Below are 9,408 nucleotides of genomic sequence, written 5' to 3' on the forward strand. Positions count from 1 at the left end.
GGACCAAAGCCCACTGGGCAGGCGACAGCCGAAGGGGCCCGGCCCGCAGCAGGAACCGGGCAGGGCTCCTGGGCCGCGCGCCAGGACTCGCTGCTCGCCCAGCTTCCACGCAGCAGCCCCGGCGTGCGTTCAGGACAGCCGGCTTGCAGCCCCAGCCCCTTACCTGTTGGGTCTGTTCTTTCTCGGCTCCGAGCACTCGGGGCCCGGGCCACAGCTGGGGCAGCTGTGTCCCCCACATCTGGTCCAGGGCCAACTTGGGGTCCAGGGGCTCGGGGTGCCTCACCCTTATCCTGTTCCATCGAGGCAGGGGCACTGAGCCGTGAGCGGGCCTGGGGCTGCAGGGGTGGTGGAGGCTGTGGGCCAGGGGGGCTGGCAGGGGGAGCACCGGAGTCCATCCTGCTGGTGAGAAAAATCGAGGGTCAACACAGAAGGGCGGCCAGGCCCAGCCTGCTCTGGCCTCGAGTGTTGGGCAGAGAGGGGACAGAAAAGAGAAATGGGGGGGGGAGCCACCTCATGTTCTATGTGGGATCTCATTCAACCTCACAATAGCCCCCGAAGACCATGCCCATTTTACAGTTGAGGAAACTGAGGGAAGAAATTCGCTCAAGGCCTCTGGCGCAAGGGGTCCCACAGCAGTCATGAGCTCGGGCCCTGTGAGGCCTGGAGTCCCTGCCTCACTGGGCACGAGCCATCTGACCTCAATGTCTGCGTCTCAGTGGCAGGGATGGTGCAGAGTTGTGAGGGTCCAGTGAGATAATGCACATGGAGCCCTGAGCATGGTGCCTGGCTCGGGAGGCTGCAGGGTGGCCTCCACATCGTATGTCCACCCCCAGTCCGTGAAGGTGCCCCTACTTGCAGATGTAATCAAGGATCTTGAAATGAGATCATCCTGGATTAGGGTGGGCCCTGAGCCAACGGCCGGTATCCTGAGAGGAAGAGTTAGGAAACACAGAGAGAAGAATGCCACATGACAGAGCCAGGGACAGCAGATGTGGCTGCAAGCCAAGGGCCACCAGGGGTCATCAGCCTTCAGCAGAAGCCAGGAGAGAGGTGGGGAAGGATGGCCTCTCCGAGCCCCCCTAAGGAACCAATCACAGAGTAAGAGTTAAATAAATGTTAGCAAGTAAGTGGAAGGGGGGAGGGGAGGGGTGGGGGGCCAGGAAGGGGGGAGGCAAACAGCCCATGGAGCCAGGATTTAGGCAGATGTGCCCGACTGCAAAGCCTTCCATGCGAGGCCTGAACCACAGGACAAAACCCGCTGGGCTTGGATGCCACCAGATACGAACACGCACTAAAAAAGCAGAGCGAGGTGCCTGAGAACAGGGAACGAACTGGAACAGACTAGAGAGCATGGTGGTTCTACAGCCCTCTCATGACAGGTGAAGGGGCTCAGTCAGTCAATAAAAGGGACCTCATGTGCTGATTAGCAAAATGGCAGGAACCATCACTGACACAATTTAGGGCAACGAGTCACAGAGCCTGGAGCTGAAAGCCCTAGGAGGTGCCCCAGCCCCAAGATCCCCAACTCGGGGGCCCAGGATGGACTTCAGGCGACACAGGCCCCTGAAACTGTTGGGACGACATGTGCACTGGGTGGGGGACCCAGGTGGCTTTTCTTCAGACTCCGAAAAGATGCCATGACCACAGACTAAAGGCCATGCACAACCTCTTCACTGCGATGAGGAAATGGAGCGCTGAGCAGGGAGAGGCTGCTAATGTGGAAATCTGGCCCCATGCACCCAGCTCTGTGGTCTTGAGCAGGCCACGCCCCTCTGCTTCCTCCACTGTAAACGGGACAATCCTCTCAAGTGAGGGCCCCAGGGGGACCAGATGTGACTACAGGCTGCACACGGGGGCCAGGCATCGCCAAGCACCAGGCCTGCCAGGGTAGGGGCCCCCTGGATGTTTCTGGAGACAGATGTCACAGGAAGAGTTGGGGCGGCCCCAGGTGCCACAAGCCTGTTCCCCGGGGGCTACACAACCATGCCTGCCCCGTCCCAGCCACAGTGGGTCCTGAAGACAGGATCTGTGTCCGCCACTCCTGGGAAGGAGGCACTCCTCGCCCGCAGCTCTGCGGTCCTGAGCAGCCCATGCCCACTGAAACAGTTATTTTGACTATTGTGCAACATGCGTAATACTTAGCCCAGAGGCGAGCCGCAACCTGTGGTTGGTTCCCTGCAGTTCCTACCAGAATGTGTTTTCCAACGGAATATGTCCTTGTGGAGCACCTGGGAGAACTAGCTTTTGGGTTTATTTGGTTGGTTGGAGGTCAGATGGCTCGTGCCCGGTGAGGCAGGGACTCCAGGCCTCAAGACGTAGGGCCCGAGCTCATGACTGCTGTGGGACGGGACCCCTTGAGCCAGAGGCCTTGAGCGAATTTCTTCCCTCAGTTTCCTCATCTGTAAAATGGGCATGGTCTTCGGGGGCTATTGTGAGGTTGAATGAGATCCCACATAGAACATGAGGTGGCTCCCCACAGATTTCAGTCTGGTCATTCCTCCCTCTGAAGGATGAGTCCTTATTTTAAAACATCCCCCAGAGGCAAGACCAGAGCATGGCCGAGCCACATAGTCTGCTTGGAAATCAACGCACTGCTTCATGCTGTTTCCAAACTGCAGGCTTCATGGAGCCCAGCAACGAGGCGACTTCTGTGAAACTCGCCATTCAGCTGCAAGTGTAGCCCAGAGTGAGCACGTAGCCAGCCACGGGTGGGGGAGACCCACGGTGATGCGGCACACGGAACCCAGTCACACAGGTCACCCCCTGACCCAAGACAGCAAACACATCAGTTCTTTAGACCACATGGGGCCACATCCTACCAAGCCACCTCTCGTGGCCTGCTGCCCCCAGAATCCAGGGCCACCTCCTTGGAACAGCAGAGCGCAGTTGGCCTTGATGAGAGCCAACTTGTGCCGGGACACCTGTGTCGGGAATAGCAGCAGGAACGGACGTGTGTCTGGGGCGCACTCTGCTCTCCGTGCTTGCTGTGCACGGTCTCAGGGTGCTGTAAGCCAGATCCTGCCACTAGCTGGCGTGACAGACGGACAGGTGGCTTAGCCTTCAACCCTCACCTCATCTCACAGACGAGGAAACATGGGTCCAGAAAGGCAGGACCCGTGCTTGAGGCCACACAGCTCATGGTGTTGGAGCTGGAATTCAAATACACCAAGCCTGTTTCTGAAAAAGGGGCCTCTCACAATCCGACCCCGGCCACAGCTGCCCTGTGCTCTGGCAGAGAAAGAGCCCTCTTCCTCCAGTGCGGGACCCAATGTGCCTCGTTCCCGGGAGTGTCCCCGTTACCGCTGCTGAGTCGTGTCTCAGGTAGTATACCCCTCTACCAGGAGACCCCGGGCCAGGAGGGATTTTATTACCACTTTTTATTACAGTTTTACTACCACGAGACACAGGGAGTGAGTCTCAGTTTTACCCGGGACCTGCAGCTACTTAATCTCGCTGTGTCTTAGTTTCCTCAGCTGTAAAATGGGAACACCACCTCCCATGTAGGGGTGCCATGGGGATTAAGGGTATGAAGGAAGAGAAAGTAATCAGCAAACTATAAAACATTAAAACGAACAATCAACCAACCAACCAACCGAATAAACCCAAAAGCTAGTTCTCCCAGGTGCTCCAAAAGGACATAGTCCGTTGGAAAACACATTCTGGTAGGAACTGCAGGGAACCAACCACAGGTTGCGGCTGGCCTCTGGGCTAAGTATTACGCATGTCGCATGGCAGTCAAAATAATTGTTTTAAGTGAAATGTAAAAAGTAAGAATGGATGAATAAAAGAAAATTAATTTTCGGATTCTCTAAGAGTTGGTCAAGCCCTTTGGGGAGCAAAGGGCTTATTATTTTAAAGCAAACAAAACAATTCACTGCCAGGGTTGGGTCACAGGGAGGATCCCAGACCATCTCCTGGTGGAAGGACCCGCACAGGGTCTGGCCTTTCCAGCTGTAACACGTTTTCTTTCCTGGGATACTGGGAGCCCTGCAGGCAGGGGCTGCATCTCATTCCCCTGGAGCACCTGCAGCCTTGCCTGGCACACATCGGCGGCCTAATGTGCAAGGCACACCGGGACAGCCTGCCCTCAGGGAAGCAACAAGCTTGGAGGACCTTGCTGTGTGACTTTAAGCAATTCCCTCCCCCCAGACCCCAGCATCCTGATGGCAAAACAGTAGCGTCTTCATCCAACTTGGCCCCAGCTCCAAGACTCCTCCAAACTGCCTGCTAGTGGGGCGGCCAACCCCACTGCCCCCTGATGGCCAGGGCGGTAGCCTGGAAACCTGTCATTGTGTAAGATCCAAAAAAGCAAAGTGGCTGGCATTCTTTCCACGTGAGTCCCAAAGCATATTTTTATCCCAGCAAAACACAAAATACCAGCCCCAAGGAGCTCGGCTGAGGAGCTGCCACCCCCAAGGAGGGCTGCAGGGACCATACATCTATGGAGACATGGAGCAAAATGACCCCATGTGGACTTCTGCCCCAAATGCTCTAATTCGTGCGCAGGCTGGCCCCCACTGTGCTCCCCCGGGGGGGGGGGCAGCCCTACCTCTGAAACAAGCACCCACGGGAAGCCTTAAAGTTGTTCAAGTGCCCTCAGACCAGAGCCACCACACTACCATCCCAGCCCTGGGGAATAAGCAGGGGTGCCCACAGGTGTCACACACAACGGGGTCTGACACAGGCAAACCTGCCGGCACCATGCAGAGATGGCAGTTAGGAACATTACAGCCCCTCAGCATGGTGCTACCCTACAAAGATGTTAACCATGACCCCGTATACAAATAAATGTTTAAAGTCAAGGAAAATGTTGGTGTAACACTGTTAAACAGGATTTAAAGCAGCATGAGAATTACCCTGTCTCTTTAGAATATAAACGAAATCTACCTGCTTAAAAAGATGAAAGAAAATGTCCCCCGAACTGTTAATACTGGCTCTCTCTGTGTGGAGGGATTATGAGTGGTTTTATTTTATTCTTTTTCTAAATGTGTTTCCCTAATTTTCTATAAAAAATGTGTAAGGTGTTTGAAAAGAAAACAAAACATATTTTTAAAACCTGCCTTTGACTGAGCCCTAAGGGAAAGGGCCGAGGGGTTCCCTGGGTCTGTGGAGGCTGCTCCAGCATGGCCCAGCCCAGCCCCCTGGCAAAGGGCTACTCCTGAAGACAAGGGCACAAAGCCCTTGGAGGCTCCCAGATACCTATTTTTGCTCCAGAGTATTAAGGGCCAAACCAAGGAACATTCCGACTCCATTCAATGTGCCCAGTTCATAGAAACAAAGTGGGAGGCAAGTTGGGAATGCCCAAATCCTTGATCAAGGACAGCCATGAGTGCCTGCTCAATGCCGAGCCTGCACGGCACACCTGGCACCTGCTGAGCCTGGCCCCGGTGGGTCAGCAGACACGGACTGGGGGCTGATCCTTCGCTGGGCACTGTGCTGGGCCTCCTGGCCCCAGACAGCACTCCCATAGGGCTGGCCTTCAAGCAGCTCATGCCCAGTGGGAAGGATGACACCTAAACAGACAACTACAAAGATGGAGCAGAATTTGGGGTGCAAGCACCCAACGGGAGGTCTCACTCAGCTTTGGAAGGCAGGGTAGGGATTGTGGAAGAGAGGCCTTGACTCAGCCTTTAAGACAAGCAGGTGTGAGCCAGGTGAGGGTGGAAGGAAGGAGGAATGGAGGAGTGTGGGCATTCCAACAGGGGACTGCCCAGGAGAAAAGACAGCAGAGGGAGAGTGACCCGCCATGTGGCCAGGAAGGTGTGGACAGCTAGGAAGTGACCGCTAGGGATGGGACACAGGAATGAGAGAAGAGGCTGTGTGGGCAGCTAGGGCAGGTCCCAAGGGCCTGAAGGACGCCAAGCGTTGGAGGCAGAGTTGAGCCTAGGGCCAGGAGGAGTTTGGGAGGACAGTGCTGAGCAGGGAAGTGATAGTTAAAGAACCACTGGGGCTGTGTGGGGACACGATGGGGAGCCCAGGGAAGGGGCTGGGCGACCATCCAGGGAAAGGTAAGGAGGCCTGGTCCAGGGCCAGCATCTGACTGCAGCTCTGGGGCCAGGAGAGACAGGAGTATCACCAACTGAATGTGAGGGGTGGGGGAGCAGAGGGTGGCTTGGTTGGTGGCTGGGGGCCACAGCAGTGGTGCCACTTTCTGAGGTGGGGATGTGGGAGAGGGCGAGAGCCATATAAAGCATAAAGCTCCCCCCCGTTACGGTTCTTATCACCATCACGGACCAGGGTTTGGTCTCTGTCCCAGAGCTCAGGCACTCCTGGGGGCCGGGACTGAGCTGGGTCTCCTCTTTGACCAGCCCCCAAGGCCTGTCCAGCCCTGGCACAGGAGGGGCTGGGGAGATGCGAGCAAGGAGCCCTCCACATAGTCTTCCATCCTGGGAAAGAAGGTGTGATGTGGTCTCCCAGCAACCTTCCCTGTTTTCAAAGGTCCATCTGCTTGGGGGTTGGGGGTGCAGGGGGTGCAGCAGCAAAGGAGTGGTTATATAAGGGAACCTTCCTCTACATCTCTGGTCAGACACCATGGGGCTCCCGTGAGAATCACAGCCCCTTAGAGACACACGGGCCAGGACGGAACCGTGGAAAGCGTGGCCTCTGGGCTTCCGTTGATATGGCTCCCTCACTAGGGCTGCAGTGAGAACAGGTGACCAGCACGGAGGGTACCCAGGGCACTCTGCAAGTGACAGATCCCAGCAGAAGGGAAAGCCCTTTACAAACAGGCCAAACGCCAGGGGTCACTGTCCAAGGTGAGGAGAGTGCAGATTGGGGTGGAAGGCTTCCCCAGGCTCTCTGTGGTCCTGGGCAGGTCACCAATCCCCAGTAAGCCTCAGCTCCATCATGTGTCCACTGGGGCTATAATTCCCACTCCTATAAGACGGGTGGGGGAGGGGAGTGTAAATATTGTACAAACGTTAGCTCCTTGGAATTTCTTAACATCAACTACAAAAACCGTTGGGAGGGCATGGTTTCATCACATCCCTAAGGGCTGGGCGAGATTCCTCAGAAAGTTTCCATCTGTCACAACAGAAATTAATGGTGCGGAGGGCCGGCGGAAGGCCGGCTTCACCCCAGAAGGGGCTGGGAGGGACTGCCATTGCCCCTGCCTGCCCCCCTTACCGAGGAGGAGCCCCAGGGGGAGAGTGAGCGCCGCACTGATTCTAAGTGGGCTCTGGGGGCTTCAGCCTGACCCAGGGGCTGCCCCCTCCTGCGGGCCCGGTCTCCAGTGCGGGCTGGACCCCGGTCGCCCCCGCCGCCCACCCGCGTCCCCGCGGGCACTGAGGGCCGCCCTGGGTCCCGCCGACGGCCGCGGGGGAAGGGCCATGACGGGGCACCTCGGGACCGGCGCTGCGGGGTGCGGGGAGGGGCGCCTCTGGCCACCCGCGGGTCCCCGGGGGCTACGGCCGCTGGCTTCTCGGTGCTCGCAGCGCGCGGGGCCCCGCGACTCCCGAGGGGGCGCGCACCCCCCTCCCAGAAAGTCCCAACCCAGGCCTGGGCGAGGGTCGCCGTGGGCGTCGTGGTGCGGGCGGGACCCCAGCCCCCACTTTCTGAGGAACTTTGGGGGGGGCGCTGGGGGCAGCCGCGCAGATGGAGAAACTGAGGCCCAAGGAGGGCAGCGCCTCCCGGGTCTCTTTCCAGTTCCCCGCGCGGCCGTCCCCCGCCCCGAAGGACTCACCCGCCCGCGAGTGGGCCGCACGCGACTCCGCGACGCCTTCGGGCCTCCGGGCCTGTCGCAAAGTTGCTCGCGAGGAGCCGGACGCCCAGAGGCAGGAGCTAAGCAGCCGCCGGGCCGAGCGAGATACGCGAGCTGCTGCGGGAGCCGGCGAGCGGGGCCCACCAGGCAGGGGCAGGGCCGGGGGCGGGGCCGCAGGCCGCGCTCCACTCCCGACGCTGCTTGCAAGCCGCGGCGCCGGCTCGGCCCATTGTGCGGCCGGGACACCTGCCAATCACCTCGCGCCTCCGCCAATCACGGGGCGCCTCGCCTGGCTGCCGCCGACCGCCCCCTGGAGCCGCGCGGCCGAAGGGCGCCGGGAGGGCGTGTCCGAACCGCCCACAGCGAAAGTTTCTGAGCCGAGTCGGCCCCGGCCCTGCCCACCGTGTCATGGCCCGGCCCCCGCCCCCGCCCCCGCCCCGCCGGGCCACGCCCACAAGGCATTCAATCGCTGAGGGAGACCCCTTGCCTCTCTGTCAACAGGTGGTTGGGCCCTTGGACAAGACGCGGGCCACCTTTCACCCCCCACTCTGGCCCCAAGGTCCCCAACTTCAGATTCATAATCGTTGCTTTTGCAATATTAACTAACAATTGAGTGCCTGCTATGCGCCAGACCCCTAAATTACAGCCCTGCCAGAGACAGAGGGCTCCCCTGATACAGGGATAGACAAATACGGCCCATTTAAATGTGTACAAGTAACCAAGTGCAGCTTTAAATGCACGAAATTAAATGCAATGTCGCACGCTTTTCACGAGGTAATTATGGGATTCGTTTAAGAATAGATATCAGCCCTGATGCAAGGCTCAGGCAGTTTGGAAACCCTCTTCTTTCAGTCCTGCCCGATGTCTGAGGAGGTGTAGTTTGGAGATGAGGGGAAGGGTCTATCCTTAAGTCAGGGCCTTGGGAATATGAGGTCGTGGCCCGTGACCCCCCCCCCCCCCGGGCTGTGTCTGCTCTGTGTCTGGTCCTCCTAGCCAACCTGGGATGCCTCTCCTGGTCATCCTGACAGAACCTGGCTCAGAGTGGCTGCCAGAGATATGTTACCAACATGTGGGGAGCAAAGAAAGATCCCAGATGGTTTTGGAGATGGATTCTATATACTGAACACACAGCCCTGGGGACTTTCGTCAAAGCTGTGTAATTCACACCAATCACCTCATCTGATTCTTCATCTGCACCCCCCTCCCCCAGGAGCTGCCCTGTCTCATCTAAGGCTGTGAGGCTCACAGGGAAGGAAGGGAATGGGCACAGGGCAGCACCTGCTCGGCCCCAGGTTCAGTTTTGGGGGGGCTTTCATACATTGAGTTTTTCACTGCAACCCTAATGAGTGTGGCATTGAGGCAAGTGGGCATGGAGCTTGTTTTAACAATGAGAAAATTGAAGTTCAGACATAGGTAGTTATTTGCCCAATGCCACAGAAAAATCTTTCACCTCTTATAATGTTTTCATTACAGAAAATTTGGAGAATTACAAAAGGTAGATAGAAGAAAAAAATCATTCAAAGACTATTACTGTTCACGATTTGGGATCTCTGCATACTGAAGAAGGGGTTTCCAAAGGTCCCTGTGTTCACACTGCATGTGTGTGCACATACCTGTTTCATTAGGGCCAAGTCCTGGAAACAGAAGCACTGATCCTGCTAGGCTCTTTCAGGTCTCTAGATACATTTTTACAAAACAGATTTCTCAAT

The 9,408-nt window shown here is 57.5% G+C and overlaps 1 protein-coding gene across 2 annotated transcripts in view; it reads right to left on the reverse strand.

Moving 5' to 3' along the window:
* WFS1 (wolframin ER transmembrane glycoprotein) overlaps positions 1-7,854 on the reverse strand; it is a 31,500-nt gene extending 23,646 nt beyond the window's left edge. Inside the window, exons 1-2 of one of the 2 annotated variants that reach the window (XM_025887447.2) lie at positions 7,682-7,854; positions 164-396 (exon numbers count right to left, since the gene is read on the reverse strand). In XM_025887447.2, the coding sequence (XP_025743232.1) occupies positions 164-395 (232 nt within the window). In that variant the 5' untranslated portion in view covers position 396; positions 7,682-7,854. Of the gene's footprint in view, positions 1-163; positions 400-7,681 lie in introns of both variants that reach the window. The other variant, XM_025887448.2, reaches the window with a different exon arrangement.
* Between the last annotated feature and the right edge of the window lie 1,554 nt (positions 7,855-9,408).

Source organism: Callorhinus ursinus, unplaced genomic scaffold, assembly GCF_003265705.2.
Source record: "Callorhinus ursinus isolate GAN/ISIS: 27379988/994484 unplaced genomic scaffold, GSC_fseal_2.0 scaffold4, whole genome shotgun sequence".
Taxonomy (NCBI): domain Eukaryota; kingdom Metazoa; phylum Chordata; class Mammalia; order Carnivora; family Otariidae; genus Callorhinus; species Callorhinus ursinus.